The sequence below is a fragment of the Bombina bombina genome, chromosome 10, assembly GCF_027579735.1.
Source record: "Bombina bombina isolate aBomBom1 chromosome 10, aBomBom1.pri, whole genome shotgun sequence".
Classification (NCBI taxonomy): Eukaryota; Metazoa; Chordata; class Amphibia; order Anura; family Bombinatoridae; genus Bombina; species Bombina bombina.
Genome location: NC_069508.1, coordinates 95,331,071 through 95,357,562, shown reverse-complemented (window position 1 = coordinate 95,357,562; position 26,492 = coordinate 95,331,071). Strand labels below are relative to the sequence as shown.

Sequence of the window (26,492 nt, the reverse complement as noted above, 5' to 3'; positions counted from 1 at the left end):
AACCAGGGCGGGCCGTGGACCGGACACACCGTTGGAGAAAGTAATTTATCAGGTAAACATAAATTCTGTTTTCTCCAACATAGGTGTGTCCGGTCCACGGTGTCATCCTTACTTGTGGGAACCAATACCAAAGCTTTAGGACACGGATGAAGGGAGGGAGCAAATCAGGTCACCTAAATGGAAGGCACCACGGCTTGCAAAACCTTTCTCCCAAAAATAGCCTCAGAAGAAGCAAAAGTATCAAACTTGTAAAATTTGGTAAAAGTGTGCAGTGAAGACCAAGTCGCTGCCCTACATATCTGATCAACAGAAGCCTCGTTCTTGAAGGCCCATGTGGAAGCCACAGCCCTAGTGGAATGAGCTGTGATTCTTTCGGGAGGCTGCCGTCCGGCAGTCTCGTAAGCCAATCTGATGATGCTTTTAATCCAAAAAGAGAGAGAGGTAGAAGTTGCTTTTTGACCTCTCCTTTTACCGGAATAAACAACAAACAAGGAAGATGTTTGTCTAAAATCCTTTGTAGCATCTAAATAGAATTTTAGAGCGCGAACAACATCCAAATTGTGCAACAAACGTTCCTTCTTCGAAACTGGTTTCGGACACAGAGAAGGTACGATAATCTCCTGGTTAATGTTTTTGTTAGAAACAACTTTTGGAAGAAAACCAGGTTTAGTACGTAAAACCACCTTATCTGCATGGAACACCAGATAAGGAGGAGAACACTGCAGAGCAGATAATTCTGAAACTCTTCTAGCAGAAGAAATTGCAACTAAAAACAAAACTTTCCAAGATAATAACTTAATATCAACGGAATGCAAGGGTTCAAACGGAACCCCCTGAAGAACTGAAAGAACTAAATTGAGACTCCAAGGAGGAGTCAAAGGTTTGTAAACAGGCTTAATTCTAACCAGAGCCTGAACAAAAGCTTGAACATCTGGCACAGCGGCCAGCTTTTTGTGAAGTAACACAGACAAGGCAGAAATCTGTCCCTTCAGGGAACTTGCAGATAAACCTTTTTCCAATCCTTCTTGAAGGAAGGATAGAATCCTAGGAATCTTAACCTTGTCCCAAGGGAATCCTTTAGATTCACACCAACAGATATATTTTTTCCAAATTTTGTGGTAAATCTTTCTAGTTACAGGCTTTCTGGCCTGAACAAGAGTATCGATAACAGGATCTGAGAACCCTCGCTTCGATAAGATCAAGCGTTCAATCTCCAAGCAGTCAGCTGGAGTGAAACCAGATTCGGATGTTCGAACGGACCCTGAACAAGAAGGTCTCGTCTCAAAGGTAGCTTCCAAGGTGGAGCCGATGACATATTCACCAGATCTGCATACCAAGTCCTGCGTGGCCACGCAGGAGCTATCAAGATCACCGACGCCCTCTCCTGATTGATCCTGGCTACCAGCCTGGGGATGAGAGGAAACGGCGGGAACACATAAGCTAGTTTGAAGGTCCAAGGTGCTACTAGTGCATCCACTAGAGCCGCCTTGGGATCCCTGGATCTGGACCCGTAGCAAGGAACTTTGAAGTTCTGACGAGAGGCCATCAGATCCATGTCTGGAATGCCCCACAGCTGAGTGACTTGGGCAAAGATTTCCGGATGGAGTTCCCACTCCCCCGGATGCAATGTCTGACGACTCAGAAAATCCGCTTCCCAATTTTCCACTCCTGGGATGTGGATAGCAGACAGGTGGCAGGAGTGAAACTCCGCCCATAGAATGATTTTGGTCACTTCTTCCATCGCCAGGGAACTCCTTGTTCCCCCCTGATGGTTGATGTACGCAACAGTTGTCATGTTGTCTGATTGAAACCGTATGAACTTGGCCCTCGCTAGCTGAGGCCAAGCCTTGAGAGCATTGAATATCGCTCTCAGTTCCAGAATATTTATCGGTAGAAGAGATTCTTCCCGAGACCAAAGACCCTGAGCTTTCAGGGATCCCCAGACCGCGCCCCAGCCCATCAGACTGGCGTCGGTCGTGACAATGACCCACTCTGGTCTGCGGAATGTCATCCCTCGTGACAGGTTGTCCAGGGACAGCCACCAACGGAGTGAGTCTCTGGTCCTCTGATTTACTTGTATCTTCGGAGACAAGTCTGTATAGTCCCCATTCCACTGACTGAGCATGCACAGTTGTAATGGTCTTAGATGAATGCGTGCAAAAGGAACTATGTCCATTGCCGCTACCATCAACCCGATCACTTCCATGCACTGAGCTATGGAAGGAAGAGGAACGGAATGAAGTATCCGACAAGAGTCTAGAAGTTTTGTTTTTCTGGCCTCTGTCAGAAAAATCCTCATTTCTAAGGAGTCTATTATGGTTCCCAAGAAGGGAACCCTTGTTGACGGAGATAGAGAACTCTTTTCCACGTTCACTTTCCATCCGTGAGATCTGAGAAAGGCCAGGACAATGTCCGTGTGAGCCTTTGCTTGAGGAAGGGACGACGCTTGAATCAGAATGTCGTCCAAGTAAGGTACTACAGCAATGCCCCTTGGTCTTAGCACAGCTAGAAGGGACCCTAGTACCTTTGTGAAAATCCTTGGAGCAGTGGCTAATCCGAAAGGAAGCGCCACGAACTGGTAATGTTTGTCCAGGAATGCGAACCTCAGGAACCGATGATGTTCCTTGTGGATAGGAATATGTAGATACGCATCCTTTAAATCCACCGTGGTCATGAATTGACCTTCCTGGATGGAAGGAAGAATTGTTCGAATGGTTTCCATCTTGAACGATGGAACCTTGAGAAACTTGTTTAAGATCTTGAGATCTAAGATTGGTCTGAACGTTCCCTCTTTCTTGGGAACTATAAACAGATTGGAGTAGAACCCCATCCCTTGTTCTCTTAATGGAACAGGATGAATCACTCCCATTTTTAACAGGTCTTCTACACAATGTAAGAATGCCTGTCTTTTTATGTGGTCTGAAGACAACTGAGACCTGTGGAACCTCCCCCTTGGGGGAAGTCCCTTGAATTCCAGAAGATAACCTTGGGAGACTATTTCTAGCGCCCAAGGATCCAGAACATCTCTTGCCCAAGCCTGAGCGAAGAGAGAGAGTCTGCCCCCCACCAGATCCGGTCCCGGATCGGGGGCCAACATTTCATGCTGTCTTGGTAGCAGTGGCAGGTTTCTTGGCCTGCTTTCCCTTGTTCCAGCCTTGCATTGGTCTCCAAGCTGGCTTGGCTTGAGAAGAATTACCCTCTTGCTTAGAGGACGTAGCACCTTGGGCTGGTCCGTTTCTACGAAAGGGACGAAAATTAGGTTTATTTTTTGCCTTGAAAGGCCGATCCTGAGGAAGGGCGTGGCCCTTACCCCCAGTGATATCAGAGATAATCTCTTTCAAGTCAGGGCCAAACAGCGTTTTCCCCTTGAAAGGAATGTTAAGTAGCTTGTTCTTGGAAGACGCATCAGCCGACCAAGATTTCAACCAAAGCGCTCTGCGCGCCACAATAGCAAACCCAGAATTCTTAGCCGCTAACCTAGCCAATTGCAAAGTGGCGTCTAGGGTGAAAGAATTAGCCAATTTGAGAGCATTGATTCTGTCCATAATCTCCTCAAAAGGAGGAGAATCACTATCGACCGCCTTTATCAGCTCATCGAACCAGAAACATGCGGCTGTAGCGACAGGGACAATGCATGAAATTGGTTGTAGAAGGTAACCTTGCTGAACAAACATCTTTTTAAGCAAACCTTCTAATTTTTTATCCATAGGATCTTTGAAAGCACAACTATCCTCTATGGGTATAGTGGTGCGTTTGTTTAAAGTGGAAACCGCTCCCTCGACCTTGGGGACTGTCTGCCATAAGTCCTTTCTGGGGTCGACCATAGGAAACAATTTTTTAAATATGGGGGGGAGGGACGAAAGGAATACCGGGCCTTTCCCATTCTTTATTAACAATGTCCGCCACCCGCTTGGGTATAGGAAAAGCTTCTGGGAGCCCCGGCACCTCTAGGAACTTGTCCATTTTACATAGTTTCTCTGGGATGACCAACTTGTCACAATCATCCAGAGTGGATAATACCTCCTTAAGCAGAATGCGGAGATGTTCCAACTTAAATTTAAATGCAATCACATCAGGTTCAGCTTGTTGAGAAATGTTCCCTGAATCAGTAATTTCTCCCTCAGACAAAACCTCCCTGGCCCCATCAGACTGGGTTAGGGGCCCTTCAGAAATATTATTATCAGCGTCGTCATGCTCTTCAGTATCTAAAACAGAGCAGTCGCGCTTACGCTGATAAGTGTTCATTTTGGCTAAAATGTTTTTGACAGAATTATCCATTACAGCCGTTAATTGTTGCATAGTAAGGAGTATTGGCGCGCTAGATGTACTAGGGGCCTCCTGAGTGGGCAAGACTCGTGTAGACGAAGGAGGGAATGATGCAGTACCATGCTTACTCCCCTCACTTGAGGAATCATCTTGGGCATCATTGTCATTGTCACATAAATCACATTTATTTAAATGAATAGGAATTCTGGCTTCCCCACATTCAGAACACAGTCTATCTGGTAGTTCAGACATGTTAAACAGGCATAAACTTGATAACAAAGTACAAAAAACGTTTTAAAATAAAACCGTTACTGTCACTTTAAATTTTAAACTGAACACACTTTATTACTGCAATTGCGAAAAAACATGAAGGAATTGTTCAAAATTCACCAAATTTTCACCACAGTGTCTTAAAGCCTTAAAAGTATTGCACACCAAATTTGGAAGCTTTAACCCTTAAAATAACGGAACCGGAGCCGTTTTGAACTTTAACCCCTTTACAGTCCCTGGTATCTGCTTTGCTGAGACCCAACCAAGCCCCAAGGGGAATACGATACCAAATGACGCCTTCAGAAAGTCTTTTCTAAGTATCAGAGCTCCTCTCACATGCGACTGCATGCCATGCCTCTCAAAAACAAGTGCGCAACACCGGCGCGAAAATGAGGCTCTGCCTATGCTTTGGGAAAGCCCCTAAAGAATAAGGTGTCTAAAACAGTGCCTGCCGATATTATTATATCAAAATACCCAGATAAAATGATTCCTCAAGGCTAAATATGTGTTAATAATCAATCGATTTAGCCCAGAAAAAGTCTACAGTCTTAATAAGCCCTTTTTGAAGCCCTTATTTACGATCGTAATAAACATGGCTTACCGGATCCCATAGGGAAAATGACAGCTTCCAGCATTACATCGTCTTGTTAGAATGTGTCATACCTCAAGCAGCAAGAGACTGCTCACTGTTCCCCCAACTGAAGTTAATTGCTCTCAACAGTCCTGTGTGGAACAGCCATGGATTTTAGTGACGGTTGCTAAAATCATTTTCCTCATACAAACAGAAATCTTCATCTCTTTTCTGTTTCTGAGTAAATAGTACATACCAGCACTATTTCAAAATAACAAACTCTTGATTGAATAATAAAAACTACAGTTAAACACTAAAAAACTCTAAGTCATCTCCGTGGAGATGTTGCCTGTACAACGGCAAAGAGAATGACTGGGGTAGGCGGAGCCTAGGAGGGATCATGTGACCAGCTTTGCTGGGCTCTTTGCCATTTCCTGTTGGGGAAGAGAATATCCCACAAGTAAGGATGACGCCGTGGACCGGACACACCTATGTTGGAGAAATTAAAGTGTGACCACTCACGGTCACGTGGTGCGCAAGGCAGGACCGCCCCTGCTATGAGAAAAAGCGCGCCAAGCTACAAGCTGCACAGCGTTCAAAGTGAAAGTAAAAACCTGTGTGCTCCAGCCACCTAACAAACAGTCTATGAGCCCAATGAAATCTCACACAAAGCAGCATAAAATAAAAAACATCACATTTGATTAATCCCCAATGTTCAATAACCTCCCTCAGGAGATATTAACCCATGATTCTATTAAGATAAAAGGAGTCACATTGTGACCCTGTCTTCAAGCGTTTTCAACATATGTAAAAATTTAAAGGATCTTACCAGAATCCATGCTGTGGAACAGAAACACAGCCTCTCAAGTGTGATAGTCTTGTAGCATCACTCCTGACATGGACTTGAGTGAAGAAAAAGCAGGCAGTGAAACTCAACACGGATCGCTTAAGGAGCTGTTAGCAGGCAGTCTGGGCGGGTTCGCAGAAACTCTCCCTGCATCTCTAGACTAACTTTCGTCAATACTCTCACTGAGAGGCTGACAAGACTACTTAAAACTCCAGTCCCATATCGAAGGGCAGATACCCCTCCTAAGTAACAACTCTGAAATCTTCTGACACTTCTCTGCAATCCTCCTGTGACGAAAGACAAAGAATGACTGGGGAATAGGGGAAGTGGGAGAGGTAATTAAGCCTTTGGCTGGGGTGTCTTTGCCTCCTCCAGGTGGCCAGGTTCAGAATTTCCCAACAGTAAGGAATGAAGCTGTGGACTCTCCTTATATTTAGAAGGAAAACATCTTTCACACTGTCATGGCATTTCACAGGATTTACATGACAAGGGAGAAGCGTTTAACCAAAGAAGAACACAGGTATTATAGGTTGGTAGTGGGGTGGTGACTAGTCACAGAAAAAATTATTATTCCTTTGTTCATTCCCTGTTTTAGAGCTCTCTATTCTGTCATTTAAAAAGGCACAATAAAAACTTTGTTTTACTAACAGTAACTAAACATTTTAAAATTATATTCTCAAATTTGCAATATAAATACATAAAGAAAGAGAAGCAATCGTTTAGAAACAAACAAACCAGCTCATCAGCTTGTTCTATAGCGATTTACCACCTGTTAGCAGCCTCTTATATACTTCACAAGAGTTCTTCTCTGTGAAAAGCTAAAAGTCTGATCCTGCCTAACAAGATCGGTCCAACCGCGAAATACCAGGCAATACCTCTCTGAACAAGGAACATGGCGACCCCAGACGATTGTTTCGGCCTTCATTGGGCCACGTCAGTGAGGTGCAGCCATATTCTTCTAAGCACATTGGGCAAGGAGTCTACATCTGGTCCTCCCCATCACCCTTAGGGAGACTTCCCCAGGGTCATACTATAAATATATACAGAAACAGAAGCGCTCTCTCAGGAACAGATCAACAGCTTGTCTGATGGATATTTACCACCTGGAAGCAGCCTCTTTTAGCCCAATAATGATTTTCACAGAGAACTTCCTAAGCATATTAGACTGATTCCACCAAAAAGGGCCAGTCCAGCCACAAAATACCAGGCAAGCCCTCTCCTGAGAGAGCACTTCTCTTTCTGTATGTATTTGTAATATGACTCTAGGTAAGTCTCCCTCTGAGGGTGATCGAGGAGTTCCTGAGAGAAGGCTTCTCTTTCTTTATAAATTTGCAATATAACATTCATTTTGCCCCCTTCTCATGTAATTTAGCTGATATGTTCTTTTAAAGCAATGACAACAGAAGTGTCTTGTAATTATAAGCTATTTAGTGTTCTTTTGATTATGGACCTTGGAGCTTAGTGTCGCAACAGGCCAGATTTTCATGATATCTTAACTATAGCACAGGTGGCATAATCAGCTGGTGGGTGAGAGTAGGCTAGTAACCATGGTTACAGATCTGCTAATTATTTCACGTGTTCAAGATTTCTTGAAAATCTGTCCTGTTAGGGGTACTTGAGGACATGAGTATATTATCTTACCATGGAGCTTTATTTATTTATTTTTTAATAAAAAGGAGCATAAACACATATGATTCAATCAACTGTGCATTAACTATTAGTTACAACTCCTGCAAAGTGATTAAACACATAGTTAAAGTCAGAACAGCAATGCACTACTGGGAGCAAGCTGAACATATATGGTAAGACAAATACATTTATCAGGTAAGCATACATTTTTTTTTTTTTGTAGTTTTTATTTCCAGGCATGGAGAGTGCACAACTTCATTCATAAATTTAGTTTTCTTTCCTATGGCATGGAGAGTCCACAACTTCATTCCATTTACTAGTGGGAACCAATACCCAAGCTAGAGGACACAGAATGAAAAGAGGGATAACAAGGCAGGAGGACCTAAACCTAAGGCACCACCGCTTGAATAACCTCTCTCCCAAATGAGGCCTCAACCGAGGCAAAAGTATCAAAATATGTAGAATTTGGAAACAGTATACAAAGAGGATCATGTTGCCACCTTGCAAATCTGTTCCACAGAAGCTTCATTTTTGAAAGCCCAAGATGAGACAGCCCCAGTGGAATGAGCCGTAACGCTCTCAGGAGGCTGCTGTCCAGCTGTCTCATAAGCTAAACGAATCACACTTCTTAACCAGAGGGAAAGGGTAGTAGAAGTGGCCTTCTGACCCTTACGCTTTCTAGAGAAAACAACAAACAGGGCAGAAGATTGCCAAAATCTTTAGTAGCTTGTAGATAAAATTTAAGAGCATGCACAACATCCATGTTATGCAAAAGATGTTCCTTATGAGAAGAAGAATTAGGACAAAAAGAAGGAACAACAATTTTCTGATTAATGTTTCCATCCGACACCATCTTGGGGAGAAACCCCAATTTAGTGCGAAGGACCGCCTTATCTGCATGAAAAATAAAAAGGTACGGGGAATCACACTGCAGAGCCGAAAGCTCAGAAACTCTGCAAGCGGAAGAAATAGCAAGGAGAAACAAAACCTTCCAAGATAACAATTTTATATCAACAACATGCATGAGCTCAAACAAAGCCTGCTGCAAAACTTTAAGAACTAGTTTAAGGCTCCAAGGAGGAGCAACAGGTTTAAACACAGGCCTGTTTCTGACCAGGGCCTGAACAAAAGCTTGAAAATCTGGCAAATCTGCTAGACATTTGTGCAAAAGAATAGACAGTGCAGAAATCTGACCCTTCAGAGTACTGACTGACAAACCTTTCTCCAGGCCATCCTGAAGATAAAATAAAATTCGGGGAATCCTCACCCGGCTCCAGGAGAAAACTCTTAGGATTTGCACCAATAAAAAAGGTATTTACACCATACCATAAGGTAAATCTTGTAACAGGTTTACAACGCCTGAAGCATGGTATCAATGACCGCTTCAGAAAAATCATGTCTAGAGAGGACTATGCATTCAATCTCCAAGCAGTCAGCTTCAGAGAATCTAGATTTGGATGGAGGAATGGACCCTGAATTAGAACGTCCTTCCTCAGAGGTAACCTCCAAGGTGGAAGAGATGACATTCACCAGATCCGCGAACCAGATCCTGCAAGGCCAGACAGGAGCTATTAGAAACAGACGCCCTTTCCTGTTTGCTCTCCTTCCAGGAGTCATTGCTCTTATCAAACAGGTATGCTAGACCGAAATTCCAAGGAACCGCCAGAGCATCTATCAGAACGGCCTGAGGATCTCTTGACCTTGATCCGTACTTTGAAAGCAAGGCGTTTAGACGAGACGCCATCAGATCCAACTCCGGAACCCCCCACTTGAGGGTTATCCTTTAGAACACTTCCGGAAGGAGAGCCCACTCCCCGGGATGAAAAGTCTGTCTGCTCAGAAAATCTGCTTCCCAGTTGTCCACTCCTGGAATGTAGATGGCAGATAGGAGACAATCGTGAGCTTCCGCCCACTGCAGAATGAGAGTCACCTCCATCATAGCCAAGGAACTCAGAGTTCCTCCCAGGTGGTTGATGTAAGCCACTGAGGTGATGTTGTCCGACTGGAATCTGATAAACCAGACAAAAGGTAATTGAGGCCAAACTGACAGGGCATTGCTCTCAACTCCAAGATGTTTATGGGAAGAGAAGACTCCTCCTGAGTCCAGTCCCTGAGCTTTTAGAGAGCCCCAAACTGCTCCCAAGCCTAACAGGCTTGAGTCCGTAGTCACAATCACCCATGAAGGTATCAGGAAGCAAGTGCCTCAAGACAGATGTTCCTGTGAAATTCACCATGAGAGAAAGAGAGAGTTTGTTGGAGGATCCAGATCTATCCTCTGTGATAAATCTGAATGGTCTCCATTCCATTGACTGAGCATGCATAGCTGTAGAAGTCTCAGATGGAACGGAGCAAAAGGAATGATGTCTATGGAAGCAACCATCAGACCAATCACCTCCATGCACTGAGTCACTGATGGACAAATAGCAGACTAGAGAGAAAGGCACAAAGCAAGAAGCTTGGATTTTCTGACATCCGTTAGGAAAATCTTCATGGACAGGGAATCTAGGATTGTCCCTAAAAAACAAACAAAAAAAACACCCCCCCCCCCTTGTAGCTGGAACAAGGGAACTCTTTTTCAGATTCACTTTATGAGATTTTGCTAGTTGAAAAGATGACGCCTGAACCAAGATGTCATCTAAGTAAGGTGCCACTGCAATTCCCTGAGATCTGACCACCCCCAAAAAAGCCCCTAGAACCTTTGTGAATATTCTGGGAGCCGTGGCAAGACCAAATGGAAGAGCAACAAACTGGAAATGATTGTCCAGAAAGGCAAACCTCAGAAACTGGTGATGATCTCTGTGAATAGAAACATGAAGATACACGTCTTTCAGGTCTATGGTCATCATGAACTGACCTTTCTGAACCAATGGAAGAATGAAACAAATAGTTTCCATATTGGAGGACGGAACTCTGAGGAATTTGTTGAGGCACTTTAGGTCTAGGATGGGACGGACAGTTCCCTCCTTTTTGGGAACCACAAAGATTTGAATAGAATCCTAGACCCTGTTCCTCTAGAGGAACTGGAACAATAACTCCCAGGGAGGATAGGTCCTCTACACAGTTTAAGGCCTCCCTCGTTACTTGGTAACGAAGGAGGCCTTCTCCCTCTTGAAAGGAGAAATCAGCCCCTTGGGAGCAAGTCTTTAATCCTATTCTGTAACCCTGGAATACTATGTCCACAGCCCACAGATCTGGGACATCACGTATCCAAGCATGTCAAAAAAGAGAAAGCCTGTCCCCCACTTGATCCAAAAGTGGATCGGGTGCAGACCCTTCATGTTGATTTAGAGTCAGTGGAAGGCTTCTTGTTTTGCTACCCCTTATTCCAAGGCTGACTAGACCTCCAAGTCTTGCTCTTGTTTTGAAGAGGAGGAAGACTTCGGTCCTTAAAGTTACGAAATGAGCGAAAAACAAAAATTTATGCTTACCTGATAAATTTCTTTCTTTACGGATATGGTGAGTCCACGGCATCATCAATTACTGTTGGGAATATAACTCCTGGCCAGCAGGAGGAGGCAAAGAGCACCACAGCAAAGCTGTTAAGTATCACTCCCCTTCACACAAACCCCAGTCAGTCATTCGACCGAAGGGAAATGGACAAAAAAGGAGTAACAAGATGTAGAGGTGTCTGAAGTTTCAGTTAAAAATAACAGTCTTAAAATAAAGGGCGGGGCCGTGGACTCACCATATCCGGAAAGAAAGAAATTTATCATCAGGTAAGCATAAATTTTGTTTTCTTTCCTAAGATATGGCGAGTCCACGGCATCAGCAATTACTGTTGGGAACCAATACCCAAGCTAGAGGACACAGATGATTAGGGAGGGACAAGACAGGTAACCTAAACAGAAGGCACCACCGCTTGAAGAACCTTTCTCCCAAAAGAAGCCTCAGCCAAAACAAAAGTATCAAATTTTTAAAATTTGGAAAAGTATGTAGAGAAGACCAAATTGCAGCCTTGCCAATCTGTCCCACTGTAACGTTCCATTCTGCCCCTTTAAGGAATACCTTTGGAAGTCTATATAAGGCTCCTCCTTATCCTGTTTCACTGCTAAGTATTTTGACTCTATAGGTTGTTATACCCAAATCAGAAGCACTCTGCTTAGCCCAATATAGTGAAAGTTATTTGGGGATTTTCTTTACCTCTGTTTACAAGTTAAACCCCACGCTGCTACATTGATCATTACGCTCAAAGCAACATAGTTGCAAGTCTATCCTGACTCTCATCATCATCACCACAGCTCACGCTGCCATCACGCTGTCAAAGCGTCTCACTGCTGAACTAAGCTTCCCTCTGACTGATTGGACAACGCTGTACACGGAACACAGTCTCTCACTCTGCAGCTCATCAGTACCCCACCACGATGTATGCTCACACGCTACGTCTGCAGCATGCCTCACTGAGAGACAGTGTCACCGCTGAACGCTAGTGTTTGCCAGCTCTCATGAGAACAGCCAAGTCTGATTGCAGCCAAACGCAAGTATCTATTTACCTACTCAGCCACATTAAGAACATTGCCCAGTTATCTAAGATCTTAGTAACAGTGTAAAATAACGCAGTTACTACAAGGGAGTGGTTTTCATCAGAAGCTTGAACTGTTTATTCCAAATCACGCTAGGAGTTAGACACGCTAACTACAACTGCCTAATAGTTAATTATCTGTTCTTCAGGGAACTCAGCTAAAACAACTTAGGTGCTTTACTTATTTTATCTGCAAAGTAATAGCATAACTATCTCATACATATCTCTTTACTCTCTTACGTTATAGAGATTAACCACTTATTTACCTCTTTGCTATTTCTCTGTTCATTAATCACTGGGAGCCTCACCTCTACATTAATTGCTCATTTATTTACACATAGCCTACTCTCTTATTCTGACTACTCTTAGTCCCCTCACGTCTATGAGCAAGAACTAGACTCTATATTTGCATAGAGTCTAAGGTTTGGTGTGAGACTGAGTGGCTCACATAGGTTGCATGCATCACTATTCATCAGCAAACCTTACACCCACAGAAGCTTCCTTTTTGAAAGCCCAAGAAGACACAGCCCTAGTGGAATGGGCTGTAATCCTCTCATGAGGCTGCTATCCAGCAGTCTTATAAGCCAAACTAATTAAACTTCTCAACCAGAGAGAGAAAGAAGTAGCAGAAACTTTCTGACTTTTACGTTTCCCAGAGAAACAAACAAATAGGGCAGAGGACTGGCGAAAATCCCTAGTCGCCTGGAAATATTAAAGCACGCACAACATCCATGTTGTGCAACAACGTACTTTATGAGAAGGATGAGGACAAGAAGGAACAACAATTTCCTGATAATTATTTCTGTCCGAAACCACTATAGGAAAGAAACCTATCTAGTATGAAGAACCGCCTTATCGACAAGAAAAATAAGATAAGGCGAATCACACTGCAAGGCTGAGAATTCAAAACTTTCCGAGCAGAAGACAATAAGAAACAAAAACCTTCCAAGATAACAATTAATATCTATGGAATGCAATGGCTCAAACGGAGCCTGTTTTAAAATTTTAAGAACAAAGTTAAGGCAACAAAGTTAAGGCTCCAAAGAAGAGCAACAGACTTAACACAGGCCTGAATCTGATCAAGGTCAACAAAAAGACTGCACCTCTGGCACGTCCGTCAGACGCTTATGTAGCAAAATAGGAAATACAGAATCAGACCCTTCAGGGTACTGACTAACAAACCCTTCTCCAGATCTTCCTGGAGAAAAGCCAACATCCTAGGAATCCTGACCCTACTCCAAGAGTAGCCCTTGGATTCACACCAATAAAGGTGTATATGACATAACTTATGGCAAATCTTACAAGTAACAGGCTTGTGAGCCTGAATCAAGGTCTCAATGATCGACTCAGAAAAATTACGCTCAGACAGAACTAATCGTTCAATCTCCAAGCTCAGGAAAGTAAGGAATGTATAGGGTGTAACAGCTCACCCTTGCTGGAGATCCCTGTGTGCAGTGGTGGGTGAGCTGTTACACCCTATAAATCTACAGCCTCCACCTACTAGCACACCAGGGTGCTTTAGTAATATGCGAGTACCCATTTGGCTCTTATTGTACAAAGTTCATAAATACCTTCGATGATTCTGCACATGAGGCGCCCCTCTGTTCTTTTTTATACTCTGCAGTTTATCCGGATCAGTCTGTGAGGAGGAGGCAGCCAACACATAAGGTATTGAAAGTGTGTGGTGATACTAATATCAGACTCAACTAGCTTCCCCTAAATCTGAAATTCTCCCAAACTCAGAATAATGTGAAGTGATACAAGAGGGTGGGGTGCGCTTAAAAGAGAGCTTATGATTAGGACTATCTGTATTGGTGACGTGAAGAATTAGTCTTTGATGTAGAATGGGTATATATACTGTTAACCCAATTAATGAGTTAATAATCAATGCCTTTATAAAGGAATATGATTAATACTCCGTGATAATGATAATAGTATTATGAATAATAATAATAATAATAATAATAATAAATGGTGAGGTTCTCCGTGATGTAATTCTACTTGTGTATCAATGTATTATCCTATGTGACGTGTACTCAAATCAGTACAAAAAATGTGCGGATCGTAAATATATACGAGTGAATTTAAAATAATATAAAGGGTGTTTAATCATCTCTTGATGAAAAAGAAAGCATATTCTTAATCCCTTGATAAATAATGATCATAAATGAATATAGAATACATTTTTTACTAATAAAAAATGTGCATAAAAGCAAGGTATTTAACAAACAATTATATTGAGCTTCAGTGATTAATATTCTGAAATATTATTAGACTTTAAATGAATGATGCTGCAAATATATAATACTTCCAGGTATATATGCAAATGGGCACAATTCGTGTAAAAAACACGGTATGTACACAAGCTTGTAATAGCAAACAATATATAGCAGCGTATAATATGATGGCAGAAAATAGCAGCAGGATTAACAACAATTCATGCAATGGTAACAATAGCAGCGGGATTGGCAACAATTCATGCTAAGGTAAAAAATAACGACAATCCAAACAGACATAAATAGCAACCAATGAGGGACTTGAGTCCGTGTATAAAAGTTCCTGTATAAGATCACGCAATGGTGAATGGCTTAAAATCGTTCTAAGATGGTGGGTAATTAGCAATGCTAGAAATAAAGTTGTGGCCACAAATATTAATTGTATCCAGATAAAATGTGTATTGCTGTTAAAAATGCTCACTAATCAGAGCAGTTTAAAATTCCATCAGTGTCGTGGAACGGTGCACCCCCCTACCGGACTACAGATATCCCTTACCTCCTCTGTGTTCTCTTGGGTTATGGGAAGGCTGTCTCTGTACTCTGAGATGCAAATTATTTCTCCGGTCGGCGTATCGCTTAATGAGCTGTAAGCAAAATGTAATGCTCTTCACCGGTCGGCGTCTTGCCGTTTGAACTTCCCGGTCTATCCTTCCTACCCTGACGTCTGATACACGTGGTCCTAGGAGGTCCAATCGGATAGCCAGGTCATGGGGGGAGTGGTGCTATGATGATTCTGTTGTCCTTTCGCTGGAGCCGATGTTAGTCACACTGGATAGTCAAAATCAAATGTTATCAAATATCCAGTGTGACTAACATCGGCTCCAGCTAAAGGACGACAGAATCATCATAGCACCACTCCCCCCACGACCCGGCTATCCGATTGGACCTCCTAGGACCACGTGTATCAGACGTCAGGGTAGGAAGGATAGACCGGGAAGTTCAAACGGCAAGGCGCCGACCGGTGAAGAGCATTACATTTTGCTTACAGCTCATTAAGCGATACGCCGGCCGGAGAATTAATTTGCATCTCAGAGTACAGAGACAGCCTTCCCATAACCCAAGAGAACACAGAGGAGGTAAGGGATATCTGTAGTCCGGTAGGGGGGTGCACCGTTCCACTTTGCTACACTGATGGAATTTTAAACTGCTCTGATTAGTGAGCATTTTTAACAGCAATACACATTTTATCTGGATACAATTAATAGTTGTGGCCACAACTTTATTTCTAGCATTGCTAATTACCCACCATCTTAGAACGATTCTAAGCCATTCACCATTGCGTGATCTTATACAGGAACTTTTATACACGGACTCAAGTCCCTCATTGGTTGCTATTTATGTCTATGTTTGGATTGTCGTTATTTTTTACCTTAGCATGAATTGTTGCCAATCCCGCTGCTATTTTTAACCTTTGCATAAATTGTTACCATTGCATAAATTGTTACCATTGCATAAATTGTTACCATTGCATAAATTGTTACCATTGCATAAATTGTTACCATTGCATAAATTGTTGTCAATCCTGCTGCTATTTTCTGCCATCATATTATACGCTGCTATATATTGTTTGCTATTACAAGCTTGTGTACATAAAGTGTTTTTTACACGAATTGTGCCCATTTGCATATATACCTGGAAGTATTATATATTTGCAGCATCATTCATTTAAAGTCTAATAATATTCCAGAATATTAATCACTGAAGCTCAATATAATTGTTTGTTATATAATTGTTAAATACCTTGCTTTTATGCACATTTTATATTAGTAAAAAATGTATTCTATATTCATTTATGATCATTATTTATCAAGGGATTAAGAATATGCTTTCTTTTTCATCAAGAGATGATTAAACACCCTTTATATTATTTTAAATTCACTCGTATATATTTACGATCCGCACATTTTGTGTACTGATTTGAGTACACGTCACATAGGATAATACATTGATACACAAGTAGAATTACATCACGGAGAACCTCACCATTTATTATTATTATTGATATTCATAATACTATTATTATCACGGAGTATTAATCATATTCCTTTATAAAGGCATTGATTATTAACTCATTAATTGGGTTAACAGTATATGTACCCATTCTACATCAAAGACTAATTCTTCACGTCACCAATACAGATAGTCCTACTCATAAGCTCTCTTTTGAGCGCACCCCACCCTCTTGTATCAGCCAACACATGATAATCCACTTTGATGAAGATTTCTCTACACTAAAGAAGTGCATCCACTTTACTTTAGGATTCTTATTTCTAGAAATTTGTATGTATGCTAAATAATTTTTATTTTTTTGCATATTGTATATTGTTAACTATTAACACTTTTATTCTGTTATACAAGCGCCCCCTTAAATTTCGTCATAACCTTGAGATATGTCCACAGCCTATCTGGACATCTCGTATCTATGTTTGAAGACAGAGATTCAACCCCCCAATTGGACCAATCCCAGATTGGGGGCAAACTCCATTAGGTCTATTCATTTGTCTTGTGGTAGAAAAGACCCTTTCCAGCCGTAATATCAGAACTATTTCTGTCAGAACATGACCAAACAAGGTCTTACCCTTACATGGAAAGAAACTTGGACTCAGCGGAAAAATCCACTGTCCACAACGCCCTGCGGGTTAGCACAGCAAATCCAGATATCTTGGCTTCTGGCTGAAAAACTTGTATGGTAGCATCAGAAATAAAAGAATTGGCTAGCTCAAGAGCCTTAATTCTATACTGGATCTCCTTCAAATGAGTCTCTACCAAATTGGACTCAGACAAGGCACTGCACCAATAAGATGCCGCGCTTGACAAAGAGGCAATACAAACTTCCATGTAGGCCTCCAGCTTAGTCCATTGATCCTGAAAAGAAAAGCTATCCTCTCTAGGAATCGTAGTTCCCTTACCCAGAGTAGAAATGCCCAACTACTTTAGGCACTGTGCATTCATATTAAATGGAGACAGCAATAGGAAACATTTAAAAAGACAAGAGATGGGGAAAAAGGAAACCCTGACTTGGCCCATTCCTGTGAGAAATCTAGCACAGTCTGAAAAAGTAAAAAAACTTCCACAGAGGAATCCTAGTACTTATAAAGCTTACTGGATTCTTTAGAATTGACAAAGACAGGCGTATCAGAGTTACTCCAAAAGTAGCCAAACCAAGTCCATTAACAATACACAAAGGAGTACAGGCTAAAATCTGAAGATCACTACTTCAGCATCAGATGAAGGAATTATACCATCCGTCAGATCTACCGACTTTCTCTTCCTCATCAGGTATATAAGGGAGGCCAACCAGCATAGCAGTAGATAGGACAGAAACCTTACTATCTGAATCTCCAATATTCCTCTTGCGAATTCCCTAAGGAAAAACAGATAATGCCATAGGTACCACAAATGATAACTGGGCAATAATTCTGCAGGCAAATAACTCTTTCAGGAGATTGAGAGAAACTGCAGAGCACTGCATGTGATGCCATAAAGGCTTGGGACGTTTGAGGAGAAGCTGTGGCATTGCATCCTGAGAGACATGAGGCTGCCTTAAAAATTAACCCTGTCACTTTAAGAGAATGGGGAATTGCCAAATAGGAAAACAAATACATGTGTGTATGTGTATATATGTATGTGTGTGTATAAATGTATGTATGAATGAGTGTGTATATATGTGTGTGTGTGTATAAATGTATGTATGAATGAGTGTGTATATATGTGTGTGTGTGTATATATGTGTGTGTGTGTATATATGTGTGTGTGTGTATATATGTGTGTGTGTGTATATATGTGTGTGTGTGTATATATGTGTGTGTGTGTATATATGTGTGTGTGTGTATATATGTGTGTGTGTGTATATATATATATATATATATATATATATATATATATATATATATATGCAATAAATTTATTGTGGCACTTATGTTTCTCCTGTGTCAGATAAACATGCAGTCTACAAAAACAGTCTAAGACTGTATACAAGTCCGATGCTCCGTTCTCACCTGGAAAAGGAGCCTGGGTCACATGATCGTCATAGGCACAAAACATGGAGCCGCTCCGTTCCTGACTGACTAAGGAGGCGGCGCTAATAAACAGTTAAGCAGAAGCGCATTAGAATAAAAACAGAGCGCTTAAGCGCATTAGAATAAAAACGGTGCGCTTAAACACTAAATCGGAAAATTCACGTGTGAGATACGAGAGCTACCTCGTATATAAAATATATGATTAAGTGCAAAAAAGGAACATTGTTATTGCACCGAGACTGCCTGTAAACAACAAGAGATAACAAGCCAAACAGGTTCCGAGTTCACAAACTCATCTTGTCTTAAAAAGATTGATAATCTGGCCACCAGATCGCAGTACCATAAAGCGATCACAAATAAGTCCATAAGTCCTACACAAACGCTTATTGTCCAAACAAAGCCTCATGCAACTGTTAAAGGGACACTGAACCCAAAATTTTTCTTTCATGATTCAGATAGAGCATGCAATTTGAAGCAACTTTATAATTTACTCCTATTATTTTTCTTCATTCTCTTGCCATCTATATTTGAAAAAGAAGGCATCTAAGCTTTTTTGGTTCAGAACTATGGGCAGCACTTTTTTATTGGTGGATGAATTTATCCACCAATCAGCAAGAACAACCCAGGTTGTTCACCAAAAATGGGCCTGCATTTAAACTTACATTCTAGCATTTTAAATAAAGATACCAAGAGAAAGAAGAAAATTTGATAATAGGAGTAAATTAGAAAGTTGATTAAAATATCATGCTCTATCTGAATCACGAAAGAAAAACTCTGGGTTCAGTGTCCCTTTAAAGCTTTCATCACCATAAAAGGGGAAACAGCTTCTCACATTAAGTGACTGCCCACTGCCATGATAAATATCCTAGCTAGGATATATTTTGTCCCCATAAAATTGCAGTCTATAAAGTGCACCATCTCCCATACTTAGAAGACAAAGGACACTTACCTGTATCTAGCCGTCCGGCAGGAGGACAGCATACATGTTGTGAGAGGATGCCACTCCACAGAGACCTGTAGAAAAAAAAAAAAAAAAAAAAGTAAACCTACTCAGGCTTTCTATAATGGGGCAGCAACATGTTGGAAAACACAGGGAGGACCACTCCACAAGTTCCTAACTGCTTTAAAGCCACCACTGCCCTACTGAAGAGACTAATGTGGAGTACGGCTAGACCCAATATTGCTCTGCTCTGGCTTTCAAAATAATAAAATCTTGATTGAAGTGAAATAATCCAAACCTTCTCAGACACCAAAAAAACTTCACGTCCTCCTTGCACCGAAGGCAAAGAGTATGACTGGGGTTTGTGGGAAGGGGAGTGATACTTAACAGCCTGGCTGTGGTGCTCTTTGTCTCCTCTGGTGACCCTTAGGTCTAATTCTTCTTGTCCTGAGGAAGGAAAGATCCCTTTCCACCCATAATTTCAGATATAATTTCCGCCAGACAAGGCCCAAATAAATTCTTACCCTTATAAGGCAAAGACAAAAGCTTGGCTTTTGAAGTTACATCAGCCAACCATGATTTTAACCACAGAGCTCTGCGAGCTAGAACAGTGAAGCTAGATACAGTGGAGCAAAAAAGTATTTAGTCAGCCACCAATTGTGCAAGTTCTCCCACTTAAGAAGATGAGAGAGGCCTGTAATTTTCATCATAGGTATACCTCAACTATGAGAGACAAAATGTGGAAACAAATCCAGACAGACAATCACATTGTCTGATTTGGAAAGAATTTATTTGCAAATTATGGTGGAAAATAAGTATTTGGTCAATATCAAAAGTTCATCTCAATACTTTGTTATATATCCTTTGTTGGCAATGACAGAGGTCAAACATTTTCTGTAAGTCTTCACAAGGTTGCCACACACTGTTGCTGGTATGTTGGCCCATTCCTGCATGCAGATCTCCTCTAGAGCAGTGATGTTTTGGGGCTGTCGCTGGGCAACACGGACTTTCAACTCCCTCCAAAGGTTTTCTATGGGGTTGAGATCTGGAGACTGGCTAGGCCACTCCAGGACCTTGAAATGCTTCTTACGAAGCCACTCTTCCGTTGCCCGGGCGGTGTGTTTGGGATCATTGTCATGCTGAAAGAACCAGCCACGTTTCATCTTCAATGCCCTTGCTGATGGAAGGAGGTTTGCACTCAAAATCTCACGATACATGGCCCCATTCATTCTTTCATGTACACAGATCAGTCGTCCTGTTCCCTTTGAAGAGAAACAGCCCCAAAGCATGATGTTGCCACCCCCATGCTTCACAGTAGGTATGGTGTTCTTTGGTTGCAACTCAGCATTCTCTCTCCTCCAAACATGGTGAGTTGTGTTTCTACCAAACAGTTCTACTTTAGTTTCATCTGACCATATGACATTCTCCCAATCCGCTTCTGGATCATCCAAATGCTCTCTAGCATACTTCAGACGGGCCCGGACATGTACTGGCTTAAGCAGGGGGACACGTCTAGCACTGCAGGATCTGAGTCCCTGGCGGCGTAGTGTGTTACTGATCGTAGCCTTTGTTACGTTGGTCCCAGCTCTCTGCAGGTCATTCACTAGGTCCCCCCATGTGGTTCTGGGATGTTTGCTCACCGTTCTTGTGATTATTTTGACCCCACGGGGTGAGATCTTGCGTGGAGCCCCAGATCGAGGGAGATTATCAGTGGTCTTGTATGTCTTCCATTTTCTAATTATTGCTCCCACAGTTGATTTCTTCACACCAAGCTGCTTGCCTATTGCAGATTCAGTCTTCCCAGCCTGGTGCAGGTCTACAATTTTGTTTCTGGTGTCCTTCGACAGCTCTTTGGTCTTCACCATAGTGGTGTTTGGAGTGTGACTGTTTGAACTTGTTATCAGTATAAAAGTCACCTGTCCACAACCTCAAACAGGTGCCATTAATACAGGTAATGAGTGGAGGACAGAGGAGCCTCTTAAAGAAGAAGATACAATACTTTTAAAGAGTTTGAAGACTACTCAAAAATTGTTTTCTTCATCTCATTATAGAGAAATTCAATTTAGAGTGCTACACAGAGATTATTTAACCCCACGGAGAGCGGCTAAGTGGAATAAGAATGTACTCAATCTCTGTTCCAAATGTCACTCTCAGGATCCAGACCTGAATAGTTTACTTTGGGGTTGCCCCAAACTAAACCAGTTTTGGATGAAGGTGGAATATTTTCTTTCTAATATATTAAAATAGAAAATTCAGCTAACAAGAGAATCTATCCTTTTTTTGAGATCCCATGTCTCCTGGGACAGAGATGTTAATTTTATATTAGTAGCAATAATAACTATTAGAACACTTTTTTTTAAATATTGGATTTCCTGTAAGACACCTCCTATTTCAGAGGTGAGGAAAGTATTACTAGATGCATCAATTAAAGCTGCTTACGAATTAAAACTAGGGGGGTCCTCAAGAGAAACATTTTGTAGAAAAATGTAAGGCCTTTGTGTGTTTCCAGGAAAATGATTTTGTACATTACATAGCACAAATTATCAATATTAAGCTAAAATAGAGAGGGGACTGGGGGAGGTAGGGCGGGGGAGAAATATAATTTTTCCTTTTTTTTTATGACTTGGGGCTGTCCGGGAAATGCTAATATACTTGAGATAAGAATAATTTTCTGAGCTTTTGTTTATATCTCTCTTGTATTTTCTTTTCTCCACTGTACGGAGAAATGTTCGTTATTTCTGTTTTTGTATGTAATAATAAAAATGAAAAAAAAAAAAATAAATAAAAAAGGAAGAAGATACATGTCTGTGAGAGACGGAAATCTTGCTTGTTTGTAGGTGACCAAAACATAATTTATGTAAGAACTTACCTGATAAATTCATTTCTTTCATATTAGCAAGAGTCCATGAGCTAGTGACGTATGGGATATACATTCCTACCAGGAGCGGCAAAGTTTCCCAAATCTTAAAATGCCTATAAATACACCCCTCACCACACCCACAATTCAGTTTAACGAATAGCCAAGAAGAAAGGAGCAAAAGCAACAAAAATAAGGGAATGGAATAATTGTGCTTTATACAAAAAAAAATCATAACCACCACAAAAAAGGGTGGGCCTCATGGACTCTTGCTAATATGAAAGAAATGAATCAGGTAAGTTCTTACATAAATTATGTTTTCTTTCATGTAATTAGAAAGAGTCCATGAGCTAGTGACGTATGGGATAGCAGATACCCAAGATGTGGAACTTCCACGCAAGAGTCACTAGAGAGGGAGGGATAAAATAAAGACAGCCAATTCCGCTGAAAAAAATAATCCACAACCCAAATCAAAAAGTTTTAATCACATAATGAAAAAAACTGAAATTATAAGCAGAAGAATCAAACTGAAACAGCTGCCTGAAGAACTTTTCTACCAAAAACTGCTTCAGAAGAAGAGAAAACATAAAAATGGTAGAATTTAGTAAAAGTATGCAAAGAAGACCAAGTTGCTGCTTTGCAAATCTGATCAACAGAAGCTTCATTCCTAAAAGCCCAGGAAGTAGAAACTGACCTAGAAGAATGAGCCGTAATCCTTTGAGGCGGGGATTTACCCGACTCTACATAAGCACGATGAATCAAAGACTTTAACCAAGACGCCAAAGAAATGGCAGAAGCCTTCTGACCTTTCCTAGAACCAGAAAAGATAAATAGACTAGAAGTCTTTCTGAAATCTTTAGTAGCTTCAACATAATATTTCAAAGCTCTTACTACATCCAAAGGATGTAAAGATCTCTCCAGAGAATTCTTAGGATTAGGACACAATGAAGGGACAACAATTTATCTACTAATGTAAGAATTCACAACTTTAGGTAAAAATTTAAATGAAGTCGGCAACACCGCCTTATCCTGATGAAAAATCAGAAAAGTAGATTCACAACAAAGAGAAGATAAACTCTTCTAGCAGAAAAGATGGCCAAAAGGAACAAAACTTTCCAGGAAAGTAATTTAATATCCAGAGAATGCATAGGTTCAAATGGAGGAGCCTGTAAAGCCCTCAGAACCAAATTGAGACTCCAAGGAGGAGAAATTGACTTAATGACAGGCTTGATTCGAACCAAAGCCTGTACAAAACAATGAATATCAGGATGATTAGCAATCTTTCTGTGAAAAAGAACCGAAAGAGCAGAGATTTGACCTTTCAAAGAACTTGCAGACAACCCCTTATCCAAACCATCTTGAAGAAATTGTAAAATTCTAGGAATTCTAAAAGAATGCCAAGAAAATTTATGAGAAGAACACCAAAAAATGTAAGTCTTCCAGATTCGGCAATAGATCTTCCTAGACACAGATTTACGAGCCTGTAACATAGAATTAAGCACTGAATCAGAATCAGAGAAACCTCTATGACTAAGTATTAAGCGTTCAATCTCCATACCTTCAAATTTAATGATTTGAGATCCTGATGGAAAAATGAGCCTTGAGATAGAAGGTCTGGCCTTAACGGAAGTGTCCAAGGTTGGCAACTTGCCATACGAACGAGATCCGCATACCAAAACCTGTGCGGCCATGCTGGAGCCACCAGCAGTACAAACGAACGCTCCATTAGGATTTTGGAAATCACTCTTGGCAGAAGAACTAGAGGCGGAAAGATATAAGCAGGTTGATAATTCCAAGGAAGTGACAACGCGTTCACCGCTTCTGCCTGAGGATCCCTGGATCTGGACAGATACCTGGGAAGTTTCTTGTTTAGATGAGATGCCATCAGATCTATTTCTGGAAGCCCCCAGATTTGAACAATCTGAAGAATTACCTCTGGGTGAAGAGACCATTTGCCCGGATGTAACATCTGGCGACTGAGATAATCCGCTTCCAAATCGTCTATACCTGGGATGTGAACCGCAGAAATTAGACAGGAGCTGGATTCCGCCCATACAAGCATCCGAGATACTTCTTTCATAGCCTGAGGACTGTGAGTCCCCCCTTGATGATTGACATATGCCACTATTGTGACATTGTCTGTCTGAAAACAAATAAACTACTCTCTCTTCAGAAGAGGCCAGAACTGAAGAGCTCTGAAAATCGCAAAATATTGATTGGTAATCTCGCCTCCTGAGATTCCTAAACCCCCTGCGCTGTCAGAGATCCCCATACAGCTCCCCAACCTGAAAGACTCGCATCTGTTGAGATCACAGTCCAGGTTGGACGAACAAAAGAGGCCCCTTGAACTAAACAATGGTGATCCAACCACCAAGTCAGAGAAGAACGAACATTGGGATTAAAGGATATTAATTGCAATATCTTTGTATAATCCCTGCACCATTGGTTCAGCATACAAAGCTGGAGAGGTCTCATGTGAAAACGAGCAAAAGGGATTGCGTCCGATGCAGCAGTCATGAGACCTAAAATTTCCATGCATAAAGCTACCGAAGGGAAAGATTGAGACTGAAGGTTTCGACAAGCTGAAACCAATTTCAGACGTCTCTTTTCTGTAAGAGACAAAGTCATGGACACTGAATCTATTTGGAAACCTAAAAAGGTTACCCTTGTCTGAGGAATCAAGGAACGCTTTGGTAAATTGATCCTCCAACCATGTCTTTGAAGAAACAACACAAGTTGATTTGTATGAGATTCTGCAGAATGTAAAGACTGAGCAAGTACCAAGATATCGTCCAAATAAGGAAATACCGCAATACCCTGCTCCCTGATTACAGAGAGAAGGGCACCGAGAACCTTTGAAAAGATCCTTGGAGCTGTTGCTAGGCCAAACGGAAGAGCAACAAACTGGTAATGCTTGTCTAGGAAAGAGAATCTCAGAAACTGATAGTGATCCGGATGAATTGGAATATGAAGATATGCATCCTGTAAATCTATTGTGGACATATAATGCCCTTGCTGAACAAAAGGCAGAATAGTCCTTATAGTCACCATTTTGAATGTTGGTATCCTTACATAACGATTCAATATTTTTAGATCCAGAACTGGTCTGAAGGAATTCTCCATCTTTGGTACAATGAACAGATTTGAGTAAAACCCCAGGCCCCGTTCCAGAACTGGAACTGGCATAATTACCCCAGCTAACTCCAGATCTGAAAAACATTTCAGAAACGCTTGAGCCTTCACTGGGTTTACTGGAATGCGTGAAAGAAAGAATCTTCTCACAGGCGGTCTTACCCTGAAACCTATTCTGTATCCTTGTGAAACAATGTTCTGAATCCAAAGACTTTGAATCGAATTGATCCAAACATCTTTGAAAAATCGTAACCTGCCCCCTACCAGCTGAGCTGGAATGAGGGCCGCACCTTCATGCGGATTTGGGAGCTGGTTTTGACTTTCTGAAAGGCTTGGATTTATTTCAGACTGGAGAAGGTTTCCAAACGGAAACTGTTCCTTTAGAGGAACAGTCAGGCTTTTGTTCCTTATTCTGACGAAAGGAACGAAAACGATTAGCAGCCCTATATTTACCTTTAGATTTTTTATCCTGAGGTAAAAAGGCTCCCTTCCCCCCAGTAACCGTTGAAATTATTGAGTCTAACTGAGAACCAAATAATTTATTACCTTGGAAAGAAAGAGAAAACAATGTTGACTTAGAAGTCATATCTGCATTCCAAGACTTAAGCCATAAAGCTCTTCTAGCTAAAATAGCTAAAGACATATACCTGACATCAATTCTAATGACATTGAAAATGGCATCACAAATGAAGTTATTAGCATGTTGAAGAAGTTTAACAATGCTATAAGCATTATGGTCTGACACTTGTTGTGCTAAAGCCTCCAACCAGAAAGTTGAAGCTGCAGAAACATCAGCCAAAGAAATAGCAGGTCTGAGAAGATTACCTGAACATAAATAAGCCTTCCTTAGAAAGGATTCAAGCTTCCTATCTAAAGGATCTTTAAACAAAGTACTATCTTCCGTAGGAATAGTAGTACGTTTAGCAAGAGTAGAAATAGCCCCATCAACTTTGGGGATTTTATCCCAAAACTCTAATCTATCAGATGGCAAAGGGTACAATTTCTTAAACCTTGGAGAAGGAGTAAATTAAAGTACCCAGACTATTCCATTCCCTAGAAATTACTTCTGAAATAGCATCAGGAACTGGAAAAACTTCTGGAATAACTACATGAGGTTTAAAAACTGAATTTAAACGCTTAGTAGTTTTAATATCAAGAGGACTAGA

At 41.3% G+C, this 26,492-nt stretch overlaps 1 protein-coding gene across 1 annotated transcript in view; it reads right to left on the bottom strand.

Moving 5' to 3' along the window:
• Positions 1–26,492, bottom strand: part of SSX2IP (SSX family member 2 interacting protein) — a 117,446-nt gene that overhangs the window by 89,166 nt on the left and 1,788 nt on the right. Inside the window, exon 2 of the mRNA XM_053693161.1 lies at positions 18,377–18,459. Within this exon, the coding sequence (XP_053549136.1) occupies positions 18,377–18,459 (83 nt within the window). The remainder of the gene's footprint in view (positions 1–18,376; positions 18,460–26,492) is intronic.